The following is a 15,925-nucleotide window of genomic DNA, read 5'->3' as shown; positions in this document are numbered from 1 at the left end:
TTACAAGATGTATCTAAACAGACTGCAGCATATGACCACATGACCAAATAAAATGAATAGGTCAGCTCTAATTATTTAAACACGTGTATTGGAATATCAATACAGGTAACAAGAAAAACCAGTAAGTAGGAAAAAAAAAAAAAAAAAAAAAAAAAAAAAATAACCACTGCACACTCTTGATCTTACTAAATATAGACAGCTTCTTGTCAGCCTGCAGGGCCTCCTCTCTTGTGAAGGGGAAGTCAAACCAGCGAGCTCTTGTCAGATTTATCTGCATGGTGCGTCCAAAGACCTCCACATAAGAAGGAGCCCTTTCAATGGCCTGGGTGCCCACCTGAACCCGCATGCCTGTCATCACCATTGAACTGTTGTTGTTTACTGCCTCTACAGTGAACCCTCCAGGCTAGGATGAAGGAGAAGAGAAAGGAAAGGAAAAAGAAACATGACATTTGTTGTTGTTTTTTTCTTTTTTTTTCTAGACTACAGCTGAAAAACATGTTTAGAATAGGTGTCCTCACTGTTTTTATTTAAAGCAGGGTCACTTGGATTTAGACTGGACGTATACTTATGTACTCTGGTATATTAAACTGCACAAATGTAAATGGCAAAGACAGCAAAGTCTCAACACAAGTGATGGCAGATAACATGAAACGACATTTACATGGAATTAAATGAACAAAGATCACCCTGCTGCACCATGGTTATCAACTCAAGCAATGCTGACACAGCACTAACCTGCGTTACAAGAGAGAAGCAGAGCGATGTTTTTACACCTTTTCTAACACAGAACATCAAGTTAAAATGCCTCTACCTTTGTGTTGGCCACATACATCCCTGTGGAGTTGAGCCTGTGTTTGATCTGCTGTCCGTTGTAGACCTGCAGCAAGTCATTACCCCCAAACTCCACCTCTGTCAGTTGCTGGTTGTGTTCAAAGAAATCCACTGGGAATGTCACCTGACTGGAAGTCCGGGTGGCTTAAAGTAAAATCATTACATTCAAATTAGCTCCTCAAAATTTTAGATTAGTTGCTTTTATTATTGTGTATGTCTGGCTACATGGAGAATGAACACAAGAAACATGATCTGAAAAGTGAATGAATTACACTTTGATTTTAAGAAAAATTTAAAATATGTTTTCTGATTCAAGTTTGCCTAAGTAAGGGCATTTAGGGAAGAGGTTAAGAATCAGCGTCATCAGTAACGTATCAGCAAATATTAAGTAAGCAATAAACAGTTTAGTACCAGCTGTCCATTCATCATTGATAATTGGCAATTACAAAATAACCATTGCCCACAAACTTACTGGCAGCAGCAGCCTTGCGCTTACGGACTGGCTTCATGATGCTTATGCCACAGCTGGGCTGCAATGAGGGCTGGAGCCAGTAGGAGGTGTTGTCCACATTTGCCATGTAGATTCGCAGGCTGCCATCCTCACAGAGAAGAATCATGGTAGTTCTCTGCTGCTCATTACTGGCAGTGTGTCGGATAGCTACCATATCTTGAATCTGACAAAAAGAGACAGATTAATGTTAACCTTAGAAAACAGTAAAATTAGTTTCCTCTTGTCTTGTTTACTAAGCAAAGCTTTCTGTGTTTATAAAGTCCTGTACTCCAAAGTAGAATTTCTTTTTCTCTCCAATAACTGTTTTCATGGTATCCTAACAAGTTTCATGTCACAATAGTAAATGGTGTTTACCTTAGCTTTAGCTGGCAGAGTTTTAATCTCTTGAATGAGGAAGGTGTCAGGTTTGACCATGATAACCAGAGGTATGCCTGTTGTCTGTTGCACACAGCACACAAGGCCTGGATGGTTCATGACCTCAGACCACTGGCACAGTGCAGGTGACATCTTACTGCTGCCACCATTGGAGCTTTAAAGACAAAATAGAAAAAAAAAATTCTGTTCATAATTGTCTTTTCCAGTTAACCATTATATTTAGTAGACTTTTACAGACTATTTTATTGTGTTACCCTTTCACATTGATGGCAAAGAGCCTCTGCACATCAGTTGTGCTGCGGCTCACTGTGGCAGCGAATGACTTCCCTTGGCTGTAGCTGAAGAAAAGCATCTGAAGGACATGGGAGTAATAGACAGAAACACCACCGCCAGCTACCTGTCCATTGCTATCCTGTATTTACAAAGAAAGAATTTACCTCAAAACCACTTTCTTTAATGTAGTTTCAAAAACACCTGAACACTGAATAAAGATACGATGTACACATCAACCAAACATTCCACAAAAAAAAAATGAGAGCAGGAAAGTACGGCAGAAACACTGTAGACCAGGGGTGTCAAACTCATTGTGGGCCACATACAGCCCACTTTGATCTTAAGCAGGCCGGAGCAGTGAAACTCCCCTTTCTGTCAGTGTAAAGAAGTTACAAAATTAGCCTGTAGTCATAACGGAAACATTTTTATTTTTCACAAAGTTACAGAGGTTTTATTAGAGACATAGCTGTTTTATTAGAGACATTTTTTGTAATTTGGCACACCACTAAACTTGCTGCTTGTGGAACATCTGCCCCCTTTTCCTTTTTTACATAATGGTATGATCCCAGTCTGTTTTTGCATGCGATTGGCCGAATGGTGTGCCCATCAAAATAAAGTCCTACCCCTGCTTGCATGGATTCTCAGCAGGGCTGAAGAGTCAGCTCCCACATCATGATGAGGCATTAATAACTGACATATGAAAATACTTTGCAGGCTGGATATAATTGTATTGTGGGCTGAATGTGGCCCGCAGGTCGTACGTTTGACACCCCTGTTGGAGACCATTTCGACGGCAACCTTGTGTTTTGTATTGTCACAACATCAACTCATGTCAAATCCTAGTTACCTTCAAGTCTTCGTGGGTTATCTCCAATACATTTGTGACATAAAAAGGGCCATGCTGAGCACTGCTAGATTCATCCATGACCTGGGTGTACATGTAACCTGCTGATGACATGATGACAATAATGTTCTTCCCCTCTTCATTGAAAAGGAATGTAGCATCACGAATCTTGGAACTCGGGAGCAGGAAATAGTACATGGGACTCAGGGCATCCACTGACAAGTCATAGATCTGTTTTCCAAAGGGGACAAACATTAAAATGCAAGTATTAAGCAATCTTTTGTTTTCCTAGGGCAGAAAGGTACATGTATAGAATCTATGGTTGTTTTCATAAAGAAATTGCATAAACAAAATCAATTCTGTTGCTTCAAGTACAAAATATGTTTATTACGTTAATATATACCTTGACAAAGTCAGCAGTGATGATAGCAAGTTCAGTCTGTGAGCCTGGTAACCAGATAGCTTTGATGATGAAGTTGCCAGTGGCCAGCTGTGGATGCAACACCAGGTGGTCAGACACAGAACCTGTGCTGCTGAAAGTTAGTACATGGCAGTCCTGGGAAGAGATGAAAGGAGAACAACAAGATAGTTAAATTTAACAAATTCTTACAGCAACTGTTCATTTAACTTTATAAGTTATTTTATAAGAAGCAGCTCATTTCTGACCTTAAGGCCACACACAGCCAGGTAATCTTCATTGCAGGGGTTGCCTGTGAGACTAAGGACAGTGAATGGGACTGGGGCCGAAGCCAAACGGGTCAGTGTCAACTTCCTTTTGCTTGAGTCAGCTTGTTTCAGGAGAGTAGACAGCTGAAGAACTGTTATCTGTCAGAAAGGAGATGGAGAAAAAGTCATGTTGAGACATTTTAACAGTAAAAACAGATTTCCCTTTCTGTTCTTATTTCATTGTTTGCAAAGTATCTTGATGATATATAAAACAACTTAAAGAAAACGTAAAGAAAAAAGTTAAAGAGAAAAAATACAAAAACATAATGTAGAAAGAGGCATTTTTTTTTTATTCTATTGTTCATTTGAGTGTAGATTTTTTTTCCTTGTCACGATGCTCTGTTTCACAGACAAGTCTGAATCAATAACACTGCATATGTTTTAAATAAGAATTCAATAAAAGCTCTTCTAATTGGACAAAGGAACTTAAATTGTTTAGCTTACCTTCCCCTTTTCATGGCTGACTGCCAGGTGCTGACGGCGTCCATGGGGGGAAGACAGAACACACATAGCAACACGGCGCAGCACATGTGCACTGATGAGCTGGCGTATAGTTTGCCCCTGGTCACCACTGTAATTCATTCGCACATTCTCAAAAGCTCCTTCCTGGGAGCCAAGTGTGGGGACCTGAAGGGAAAAAGTAGCCGTTAACACTAAAATGCAACAGCTAAATAATAGAATTCTATTTTAATTAAGTTTTAATAACTTATCAATGAATTAAGTGTTATATTGGAACAGGCTAATCTATTTGGGTCATGATACCATTAACTGGTCCGTCATCTCCACAATTTTGTCCTGAGTATGCAGTTCATTGAGGGCTTGCTGTGCCCGGCTGCTGCTTCCCACTGCTGATGCTTGCTGGAAGTTGGTCTGGATAGCTTCCATGAGAAACATGAGCATTTCCAGTATGACTGCAGCAGTAGATGATCCCGTCTAGCATGATAAAAGAAGGGCAAAAACCTAAGTCTCACAACATCTTTTCACACGTAAAAGAAGTCTTAAAGGTTTTAGGATACTACAGATAAAAATAAATTAATATGTTCTCTCTAACCACTTGTGCTAGCAGCTCTTCTTGACACCCTTCGATACTCTTGCACACGCTGCTCTTCTTAGGTCTGTCTTCATCACTGGATTTGCCATCACAGATGGTGACCTTGCCCTTGTCAGACGGTGAGGAATTTTGGTGGCGAATAGCACTCTCAGGCATACGCAGTTCACTCTGAAAAGCTGAAGACTCTTTAAGAGTAGAGCCCATGCCACTGCTGGGACTGCGTTTGACCAGGGCCTGTGAATGATGCAACACACAAAGTAAGAAGTGGGGAAAAGCTGATATTCACATAAATTTATACTTAAATGATTCTTTATGCTTCCCTTTATGCATTGTAAATGTCAACCAGTAATGCGTGTAAGTGCAGAAGTGGAACAAACATTTATAAAAAAGTGAACCAAACTGGTATGAGCAAATGTTATCACAACACTGACAGTGAGGAAAACATTGCATTAACAAGCACAAAGAAAAAAAAAAAATGCTAAAAGCCTATTGTACTTATTATGCTGTAAACTAAAGGTAAGATGTAATTGATGGCTTGCTCATCACATGCACATAAAAAAAACTGTTAAAGTCCATGTAAAGTGGTAATAAACATGTTTGTCACATAATGAAAAATATTTTATAAACCACCCAGGTAAATAAAATTTAAATGACATGCACATTTTTGATACAGCAGTGTTTCAGGGTGAAAATTAACCAAGCAACTTGGAGGCATTGGGTGTTGTAGCTTACAGTTGAGTGGGAGAAGCACTTATGCTAATGCACTCAACGTTTTACAACATTAAAGTGTTAGAGGGATCGAACCAAGTGGAGCTCCAGTGAGTCACTGAGCCATGGACTGACTACACACTAAAAACTAAAAAGATTAACAAAAAAAAAAAAAAATCCACCTACACAATTCAGTAAAAGATATTTCAAAGATTTTTATACAAAGTAATCCCAGAATTATCTCTTTACACGGACTTTAAGATTAACTAGGGAAGCTGACCTGTTCAGTACACAAAAAGCTGACAAAAGATATTACTAACATGATTTTGCTCATTTCTGGCCAAATGTGTGGGCTAGCTATAACCCTAATCAAATGAAATGACTGGATGGAGGTCAATGGGGGAATGACTTGCAAGCTAAAGTTACCGCTGTTGTTCTCTTCCCATGATGACCTGAGGTATTCGGTCTCACCTGGCAGCTGCCATCCTCTTTGGCACCGCAGTCACAGAAGAAAGAGCCATATTTGGCATAGGAGATCTCATGGTCTTTGTGACAGACCTTGGCGCACACTGTGCACACACCTACCCCATCCACCATCTTACAGGTGTGACAGTGGTACCTGCAGAATGAAAAGTAATAGGCAATACTATATATAGCACATCACATCATGTGAGAAACTAAAGAATGACTGTATTTCTACATGTCTACATGGATATATCACAGGAGAAGGCTATTTGATCACGCTACCACCTAAATCTACCTTCCCAGATAAATGAATTAAAAATTACCCATAATCCAGAGCTAACCAAGGAGATTATTTTCCAAAAGATTAACTCAGCTCAGACAAGCTTTAAATATGTTGCTGCCTGGTTAGATTTGCACACCACAGAGGCTCTAGATGAATTAAGGCATTTGTAACCTTTTATAGCTGCCCACTCTATCCTTAAATATTCACAATAAGTCCAAAAAAAACAAAACAAAACAAAAAAAACCTTCACATAGAAAATATTACATGTTGCTAACACACTGTTACTTTTTCCAGGTACATAACACACTAAATTACATGACAAATGTATGCAATTTTGTTTTGCACCTTAATTCAGCAGTGTGGAGTCCTCCCATTTCCACAGATTTGAGAAATCTACTAAATATATGATTTTCTGGTTTTTGGGGTTTATTCTTAGTAAAAACTGAATAATAACAAAGGAAATAATCAAACGTATACTGTATGACAAATCAATCTTTAAGTGTAATATGGATGTGTTTGGAACCAAAGGCCACACTTAAGATTAAAACAAAACCACAATAAACAAACGTTTCTTTACCAGTGCTGGTTCATGAATTCCTTCTGAGTAATGGTGAAAGTGCAAAGTTTGTTGCAAAGTGAGTCTTCATCCTGTCAAACAATGATAGACATGATAAAAAGGATAGTTTCATATAGCAAACTGAAAGAGATAAAACTAAGCCCAAAAACAACACTGATTTATGTCTGTAAGTCCATACACACAGAGACAGACACACATATTTGGAAAATACAGCCTGATGGATGAGAATAAAAGAATAACTTCTTACAGAGTCCTCTGCCTGGGAATCATCCTCCTCTACTACAAGTTCCTCTACCCAGTCTGAGTCTACTTCCATGGCTTTTTCCTCTCCCTCCATCAGCATTGCTGAGTTGCCTTGACCGCTGCTTTGACGCAAAGCGTTCATCACATCAGCCAGATAGGAGATGATGTGACATGAGCATTCCAGCATGCTGGCATGCTGAAATCAAAGAAGAGGTGCATATCAGTTGATATTTAGATATGTTAATATCTGAACTGCCAGATGGGAGACACATTTTGGGACATTTTTCAAAATGTAATATGTCACAGAAAAATACTTTGGCAAATTGGTACCTATACAGTGTTTTCCTTTAATTGCCTAAACCCAGTTTCATTATCATTCATTCTGACTGTCTAATATGGGGTATGAGAAGCACAGAGATAACCAGATTACATGATGTATAACTATGTGGTAGCAAATTCTTAATCAAATCAGGATACTATGATTTACACTTGATTTTAACCTTGAAGAGATTTTACATTTTATTAATATAAATGTAACAAACAAGGACATATCCTTTCTTTTTCCAGGAGAAAGTCCAGAGATTGCAATACATTCCTCCATGATAAATGTTTCATTTCATCTCCCAAAACAAAGAATATGTAAGGTCTTTAACCTTTAGAGAGGTGATGATATTAATTCTCAAATAATAAGGCTGATCATAGGTCTAGAACAAGTGTGGCCTAATTAAAATCTCATTCTGCAGAAATGTCCAAAATGCACTTAAGTGTGTGAGGAACTCACCTTTCCATGAGACAGGTTTGTGCTCACTTTTTCCACGACATTCTTCTGTGTTAAATACTTTTTGCTGCAAAGTAAAAGATCAGCTTTTAGGTCACATGTTCTCCCTTTAAATTTCTACCTAGATTTATACTCCCACACAGAATCTACAGAGAGTTTTCACTTTAACATGTAATAACACAGCCAAAATGCTACGTGAGGCTCAGATTTCTATGCTACTGAGCTAAATTTGTTTGAATACTCCTACCAATGGGAATTGAACAGGATCAGATTTGGGGAAAAAATACAGTTACAAAAGGAAGATGACATTGCAACCAGCAAGAAAAAACAGTCAGACATCTTGAGATGTGGCATAAGGCCACATCCTAGGGTGTAGCTGCTGGATAGGTTCATAGCAGAAGTATAAATCGAGCTTAAACCAAGCAATTTTTCCTAGCGAGTTTGGCTGCTGCAACTACATAATTCCACAATTTAGTTTTCTTTAATGATGCGACTGAAACTTAGATCTCCACGCCTGTAAAATTCATTTCTTACCATCTAGTCAGCCAGTCTATAGCTGCCCTGTGCAGCTGGAGGTGGCCTGCACCCTGTCCCGCACTGGCAAGTGTGGCCATGATGACCATGAGCTCAGGAAAACCTGTTCCATCACCATTGGCCAGCATGTCTGTTGCCATGGGAATAAGCGTGCTGAGAAGCACAGTGCACACTCCTTCGCCCACCTGGCTATTGTCACGCACAATATGAGTGGTTAGTAGCTGCAGAAGCTGTCTGTTTTCTTGCACAATTTCCAGTTGTTCTGAGTCCTTTGGTGGTGTAGCAGTCATACGTGTCAGCCAGGACTGCAGACGAGAGGGCTCCACACAGGCCAGCTGGGCCAAAGAGCCACACAGGCCTAACAGGCTTGGGTTTGGGTTCTTCTCCGCTGGAGAAAAATGCATGATGAAACTTAAAGGGATCTACTCCAGCTTTAGCTCAAAGAGCTCTGCCTTGAAAAGTTTGAATATAACCAAACTTGGACTGTATAGTTTTAAAATTATTACAGACTTACTGAGCTGGAAAAGCTTGGTGAAGAATTTCAGCACCCTGTTACAAAACTTTGGAGACAGGTTTTCATTGGCCGTTGCCATCATAATTTGGACAAGCTCACCACTGAAAAAGAAGAAGCCCAAAATATGTGAGGTGACTGAATGAATGAGAAGCTAGATTGTGTTATCAGCAGAGACAATACCTGAATGAAAAGAATTCTTCCATTGCCTTTCGGACCTGACTGCTTTCAAGTTGTTTTTCGAGGTACTGAAGGCATTCCTCAAGGATGGACTCATCCAAACCACTAAAAAAAATTAAAAAATTAAAAAAGTATAAAAAGAGTAGTGTTTTGATTGATTAACGTGGTTCATTAAAGGCCAGTGAAATCTGATACATATTAAAAATACCTGTTGGGATCTGAGTGATTGGCAATAATGTTGTAACATCCGGTCACCAAACGCTCGTAGATGCGGGCTAGAAAGGCATCAGACTCTGATGGGCCAAGGATGCGCTCCAGTGAAGTTGTGCTGATCTCAGCTACACTCTCTGTGCTGCTCTCCAAGAGCAGAGGCAGCAGGGTGCTCACAACCTGTGAGGGGTTCAGCTCCTCAGTACTGAAGAGACAATCATGCAGCATTATTAACTAGGCAATAACAGGTTTTTCATGGGTAAAATCTATGCATGCAAAAGAGTTTATCAGTAGACGTCTTTGAACTTACACAATGAGGTCTCCAATCAGGCGAACCAGTGAGAGAAGGATGTGTTTAAGAGAAGAGGCCAGAGGCAAGGACTGACAACTCAGTGTGCCCAGGTGAGCTGCTTGGATGGCACTGATGTAGCTCTCTGATGGAATGGTATCGTTTGCAAATGCATTGCGCTGAGAAAGAGAAGATAGCAGTTTTATTATTTATGTGAGTATATATATATATTTTTTTAATAACTGAAATGCCATGTAGGGTGTGACAATACAGGCAAAAGCCAAGTTTTCATTTCTTTTTGTAATCGTGCCATGTGTAACAAATGTTTTAATAATTTCTAAACAGAGAAATAACCATTATATTGAAATAAGTAAAACTGCTTAAATACAAAGTCTTAATGACATTTGCACAGGAGACGTGTGGCTTTCCCCTTAAATGGAAATGGGTGCACACTATGACCAACCAGTCGCACTATGGAGTCCTCTACTCACATTAATTAAGGTGCTTAAAAAGTGGAAAAATAACCAACTTTAACCACATACCCATGAGCCAATGTTGGGAAATTCAGTGGTGTGGACACCATTCCAAGTCTCACAAACTGTCTGCACAGCTGTTGGCAAGTTCTGCATAATATTATGACCTGTAGGAATTTAAAGTGTTGTTAGACCACTGCATAAAAGCTATTAAAGTAATCGTACTGGCTGCATTGTAAAATAATATCTTTCAGTATTTCATTTGGATACCAAGTATGTTGGCCTTGCATCGGGTGGAACCTATGGCCAGAACTGCAGCATAACCTTGGAGCTTGGCATCGGTCAGTTTGTTCTCCCCTTCCTCTGGGATGTTCATTAATAGGTAAGATCTGTTCAAGATAAGTTTCATTTAATGATTAAATCAGGATAAGTTGTCATAAAGAACATCATCCACACGTCTTATTTCTTAGACATGAAGTGGGCTACACTCCAAATCTAAACAAATAATTAGCAAAACTGTCAAAGTGTTAGGATTTAGAAATATTTAAAAACAAAACATGTTATGATATATAAATTAAAGAGGGAATATTTAAGGTTCCTTAAGTTGTGTTCCTTACATTGACGCATGCATGCATTCTGAAAGTAATGGAGGGTTTGTTTGTGTTTTTTACTAAAGCTTTCACTAAAACTAAACTAAAAAACAGCTTACATTAGCAATTACAGTAAATTCAAAATAAATTCAACATTTACATATCTACAAGCCAGTGGTGTTAGAATACTGATAAACTGTAAAGGATATATAAAGTAACAGATATATGGATACTAGTTATGTGGCGTGCATGTAGTAGATGTGCTTTGCAAAATGTTGGCTGTCACGAATATGGTGGAATTTAAAATAAATAAATACATAATTTAGATTTAACCTAAGTCACCAAAGCTATGTCCTCTGGAATTTGTCAATATTTTGAGTGCATCTGTAACCCAAGAACTGGCCATGTGATCAGCCACATGATCATGTGATCTATCATGCATTTCAATCACATTACCGTATTCCAGTCTACTAGATATAACAAGAGCTTATAATGACATTACCCTCTCACCTTGTGAAAGCTGAGTAAATGTCAGTGAGCTGTAGTGTGGCAGGCAGCAGATTCTTTGCAATCTCAGAGGATTTGTGGGTGTCGGCCTCAATGGCAACCTTGGACAAATGCTCATCTAAAGAAACCTGAATTTTAGAGATGACTGCATCCAGCGTATAGATGGCTTGTAGAGAGGGCAATTGATGAAGTGGAAGGATGACATGTGGGTCTACACTTGAGAATGTGGAAATCTGCAACAAAATAAAGTTGTCAGGAGGTGTCAATTGATTTCAAAACTTTGAACACAACCACCACAAGTTACAAATGTATCTGTGATAACCATTACCTGTCTGGCAATGTACTCTTCTGCTAGCTCCACATCGTATTTCACAGTGCTGCATTTAGCAGCGGTCACTTCAACCAGAGAAGCAGCTTGGTCTGTTTTCATTCCTTGCTTTACCAAGTGCTCCTGTGAGTGATGACACACAAAAACACCCATCAAAGACTTGAAATTACAGAATTAATACAAAATATAAAAATTATATTAGAAAAGTAAATCTGCATCCACTTTGAATTATTTTTTCTGAAAAAGCAAACAATTTCAAGACAAAAAAATCCCTATGAATTCATCAAGTACTTTACTCTAAAGTTTGACCAACACCACCAACATCCCCATCACACTGACAATACATTTGTAGGACTTTCAAGCATCAACTGACCTTGATCCAGTTCACATACGTAGATACGCGGAGACGTGATGACCATCGCAGTGTGTGTAAGATGTCGCTCTCACTGGGGTCACTGCAGCCAGTCTTTAGCTGCTCCATGAAGCCTTTGGAAGGTGGTAAAACACCAAGGATCCTCCACAGTATCAGGAAGTAGTACTGAAGGGAGCAGGCCTCCTGTATGGGGAGCCCAACAGTTTGCTGCCATTAAGCTAGTATCATTAGGTATACAAGTCTCTAATGTTTCAGGAACTTTATTTCAGCCAAAGAAAGGCCAAATTACTTACAAATTACACAACGATATAGCAGTTTAGAATAACGTTTATTATAGATCATGCCTTACTGCATTGATGATATTCAGTTTGTTTTCGTCTAGTATTGTTTGCATGTGCTTGTCATTTTATTTGTCTTTAGACATGCAGATAAACATTTGCAATGTGGCTTATTCTTGTTTGTTTTGTTTTATTCTCATTGGTCTATTTTCAAAAATGTAATATCCATTTTCTCTATCACCTGAACCAATTAAATCAGTCACTGAAGTCATCAGTAGCAGTGCACAAATAGAAAAAGGACTGCACCATTATAACAAGAGTTTTTGTATCAAGTTTCTGTTTGCAGATCAATTTCTAAGTTAACCAAAAAGACGCACCAAACCACAAGCCCTGCAGCAGACAGGTGTTTAATGCCTTTTAGATAAACCACTAAAGCCATATGCTCAGTGAGCTTATTTCAGCGGTTCTATTTCTTCATTTGGTGCTCTCACCATAGGAGTGATGGGCTTGTTCTCTTGTCTTCTTGCTGTGTCAAACTGAGAGCCCGCAGCCAGGAGTGAGATGAGCCATGCATACAGCTCATCATATTTCACTGCTCCATTAAATAGCTTTGGAAAGACCTATGAGGACATGTTTAACAGTTAGGCATGGCAATAATTTTAATAAACGTGATAAAAACAGAAATATTGATATACATGTACAAATTAAAAAAATAATAAAAAGCATGTTTTCGTAGCACATATAAACTGTACTGTAAAAAACTCAATTAAGACCACATAAAACACAGTCCACGCCTCACCTTGCTATCTAGTCTGCTGATATCATCTTCGGACGCCTCAGGAGACAGAACGCAGTAGAATTTGGGCTGGACATTCGAATCTAAAAAAAGTTTGCATTTAATAAAAGATGAAATTTTATTTATCATACACTACAAACAGATTAAACTAAAATTTAGTTTTAAAAAGTTATTTGGGTTTACCTGTCGAACAGTGTTTAGCCCAGTTCTCCTCCACCTCTTTGAATCCATAGTAAAGTGGAACGTTGCTGCGTTTTCCACCTTCCTGAACAGAACTTGCCCCAGTAGATGGCGGGGTAAGAAGGTTGTACTGCACCTATTTACAGCACACACAGTAAACACTGTTATCAAGTCCCAAACATGCATATTATTCAAGATTATTTAAGATTCAACATTAGTTGAAATTGTATAAGAAAAAAATGGTTTGTACAAGGAAAGCTAATTTTTATGATTGTTTTTCCTCAAGTTTAATGAGATCAAAACAGCTGGAAACAAAAAAAAATGTAAATCATAAATATATTTCAAAACTACTGTGTTATTAGAATGTTTAACAGAAATTCACTGGGTATAGGACGTGGTATGTTTTTATACTACACTAGCCTTATATTACAATCATAATGACATCTTTATGTTGCTCTGAACCCAGATTAATGCACTTGCTTTACCCTAATGAATAGAAATCAAGTAACAAAGAAAAATTAAAGCTTTATTTTTCAATTTACCATACAAATAACAATTTGAAAGGAAGCATTAACCTGTTCAAAAAGATATAAAGGAGCCTTGGAGTAGTGGCGCAGCAGGTAGTCAAAAACCAGCAACAGGCGTGCCAAATTGAGGGGCACAGCTTTCAGCTGGGAGTCTCTGCTCTGTGCCACCTCTGTAATGGCCTGTGTGACTAAGGTGAGGACTGATCGACGACCACGCTCTGACAGATTGTGGAAAAGGAGCAGCAGCAGCTGGAGGTGTTCCACATTAAGGTCATCTTCGCCATGAATAGAACCCTGGATGGCGTGTTGCTTCAAGGTTCCCAAAAATCTGAGCAAGTACAGGCAGCAAAAGGAAAGGAAAAATCCAGATTAAAGAGAAATGTATGGACGACTAAGCTAGACTACAATTCTGATATGTTTTTGCAAACAATAATTCACCTGTTATTGACTACAATATTGGATATTCATACAAGTCCCCCCCCCAATCAAACCAGCACCTTTTTTTCATAAATGTCAACAACCACACTCTCTAGGTTTGATTGCAGCATCAAGGCATTTAAACAATTTGATCACTATAACAAATATTCAGATAAGAAAGACAGAATTTCTATACCTTTCCCAGACCTTCATACACTCAGGAACGTCCGGTTCTCCCTGCACAGTAGCTTTGTGCTGCCATATGAGGAGAAGTCTGGAGAGCACTGACAATGATTGAGGGTGAATGTACAAAGGCCATGGACCCTCCGAAAAGGGTGCAACACCTAATTGCTGTAGAAGAGTGCTCTGCAAATAGTTAACAGATACAATATAAGACTTGAGATATTAAAAAAAAAAAATCAATTTGAAGTTTGTTGTAGAAAGTAGTTGTTAAAAGATTTATTTCACATAGTGGCATAGAAGCAAAAGCAAAGCCAAGCCCCTTACCTGCAAAGCCGGGGAGGGAAGATCTGAGGTCACTAGGGTGTGGTTGAAGTGATACAGTGCTAAAGAAAAGACTTCATCTGAAGAGCCTGTGGGTTAAAAGAAACAAAAACACAAAACTATAGACATTCACTGTGGTCACAAAATTCAAGTCTGCAGGTCTACAAAGCAAATTATTATGAATTTAGGTGAATATTCTTATATTTGAATAATTGTGCAAATTTTTTTTTTTTTTTTTTTTTTTAAGCATACCTTTGACATCTTTGTCCACATCTTTGATGATACTTGCAAGTGTAGCCATGTGTTGTTCTGTGAGAGACACACTCAGGTAGTTACGAATAAAGTTGTTCCTGGACTTTAGCATCGAGGTGGTGATGAAATTCAGAATGCTGGATGCTAAGCTGAGGAACTGCAGAAACAAAGAGTTGAAATGATACAATGTCATAAGCCCTATTTACAAAAAAAAAAAAAAAAAAAAAAAAAAAAAAAAAAAAGTAGTATTGTATGCATTGTAACAGCAACAATCTATATGTTTTCTTCACCAGTTCGGGATCTTTACGGCCAGCTAAAATGTTGCCGTTCTCGCTTGGATTTTGCTTGCTGGGACTCTTCAGTCTGGGAGAAGTCTCCAAAGGTGGTGGAGGGGGAGGCGGTGGAGGAGCCACTTTGTCCTTGCTTGGTGAAATTGTCTCTTCAAACCAAAGCCCCAGGATAGGTTCACTGTCATCATCTGTAAAGAATAGTTAATTATTTACATAAGCATCTTGAGGCAAAATGCTCACACATTCATGAAGGTATTTGTGAAGTAGTAGTGGTGTCACCAATAAAGGGAAAACATAAAGCTTCACAATAGTTCATGGCAACTACACTCACTGGACACTGGCCATCAGTTACTATATGTTTAAACAAACTTCAACTGCTCACACGGTAGAACTGAAATTCATTTCAGTGTTACCCCGAGGCTGACTGCTTAAGGTCAACTCGAGTAACACCATCCTCTTCCCACGCCCAATTTGCTTGTGTGCTCTATTCTCCTCTACAGTTAATGTCAGCAAAACTATGAAAGAAGCGTATTTATTGGCCATTTGGTCTATTTGTGGCGTTATAATGGCCTTCTTTTAGGCACAGTTTGAGCCCCTTTGTACTTGGAATTGTCATGATCTTAAAAATATGTTACCTGCCTACAAAAAAAAAAAAAAAAAAAAAAAAAAGGAACATATTACTACCCTGAAAAGAACCAGTAAAACGTGTTACTGGGCATGAAAAGGTTATGTGGAAATCTATGATGCCATGTCAATATGGACTAAAATTTTTATCAACTTGCTGGTTCCATGTCACAAACAATGAGGAAATTTCCAACTTATTACTTGCAAGACGTAACTAATAAAGTGGCCAGTGAGTGTACAACACAGTGAAGGTGGTGAACAAGATCCAAAGACTGCAGTAAGAAGCGAACAATAACCAATTTCCTCTTGATGAATATCTACATAAGGATGTTACCCAATTTATCCTCAAAGACATGCACTTTTCATTGCTGTCACTGAGAATACAAGGAAATATTTA

General features: G+C 38.6%; 1 protein-coding gene across 11 annotated transcripts in view; it reads right to left on the bottom strand.

The window, feature by feature from the left end:
- The window catches only part of ubr4 (ubiquitin protein ligase E3 component n-recognin 4), a 50,294-nt gene that overhangs the window by 24,167 nt on the left and 10,202 nt on the right, over window positions 1-15,925 (bottom strand). For 8 of the 11 annotated variants that reach the window (XM_039604433.1, XM_039604436.1, XM_039604442.1 and 5 more), the window contains 33 exons: window positions 14,905-15,092; window positions 14,615-14,771; window positions 14,366-14,451; window positions 14,055-14,224; window positions 13,490-13,769; window positions 12,918-13,050; window positions 12,738-12,817; window positions 12,430-12,558; window positions 11,661-11,843; window positions 11,288-11,410; window positions 10,963-11,192; window positions 10,133-10,251; window positions 9,932-10,029; window positions 9,411-9,568; window positions 9,099-9,305; window positions 8,894-8,995; window positions 8,714-8,814; window positions 8,200-8,587; window positions 7,669-7,732; window positions 6,892-7,083; window positions 6,645-6,715; window positions 5,746-5,938; window positions 4,612-4,845; window positions 4,323-4,493; window positions 4,005-4,187; window positions 3,501-3,659; window positions 3,238-3,390; window positions 2,838-3,065; window positions 1,972-2,129; window positions 1,697-1,871; window positions 1,304-1,505; window positions 812-975; window positions 187-403 (listed from right to left, as the gene is read on the bottom strand). In XM_039604433.1, the coding sequence (XP_039460367.1) occupies window positions 187-403; window positions 812-975; window positions 1,304-1,505; window positions 1,697-1,871; window positions 1,972-2,129; window positions 2,838-3,065; window positions 3,238-3,390; window positions 3,501-3,659; window positions 4,005-4,187; window positions 4,323-4,493; window positions 4,612-4,845; window positions 5,746-5,938; window positions 6,645-6,715; window positions 6,892-7,083; window positions 7,669-7,732; window positions 8,200-8,587; window positions 8,714-8,814; window positions 8,894-8,995; window positions 9,099-9,305; window positions 9,411-9,568; window positions 9,932-10,029; window positions 10,133-10,251; window positions 10,963-11,192; window positions 11,288-11,410; window positions 11,661-11,843; window positions 12,430-12,558; window positions 12,738-12,817; window positions 12,918-13,050; window positions 13,490-13,769; window positions 14,055-14,224; window positions 14,366-14,451; window positions 14,615-14,771; window positions 14,905-15,092 (5,496 nt within the window). The remainder of the gene's footprint in view (window positions 1-186; window positions 404-811; window positions 976-1,303; window positions 1,506-1,696; window positions 1,872-1,971; window positions 2,130-2,837; window positions 3,066-3,237; window positions 3,391-3,500; window positions 3,660-4,004; window positions 4,188-4,322; window positions 4,494-4,611; window positions 4,846-5,745; window positions 5,939-6,644; window positions 6,716-6,891; window positions 7,084-7,668; window positions 7,733-8,199; window positions 8,588-8,713; window positions 8,815-8,893; window positions 8,996-9,098; window positions 9,306-9,410; window positions 9,569-9,931; window positions 10,030-10,132; window positions 10,252-10,962; window positions 11,193-11,287; window positions 11,411-11,660; window positions 11,844-12,429; window positions 12,559-12,737; window positions 12,818-12,917; window positions 13,051-13,489; window positions 13,770-14,054; window positions 14,225-14,365; window positions 14,452-14,614; window positions 14,772-14,904; window positions 15,093-15,925) is intronic. The other 3 variants (XM_039604439.1, XM_039604441.1, XM_039604443.1) reach the window with 1 other exon arrangement.

The sequence above is a fragment of the Oreochromis aureus genome, linkage group 20 (genome assembly GCF_013358895.1).
Source record: "Oreochromis aureus strain Israel breed Guangdong linkage group 20, ZZ_aureus, whole genome shotgun sequence".
NCBI classification, from domain to species: Eukaryota; Metazoa; Chordata; class Actinopteri; order Cichliformes; family Cichlidae; genus Oreochromis; species Oreochromis aureus.
This window is presented reverse-complemented; position numbering and strand designations above follow the sequence as displayed.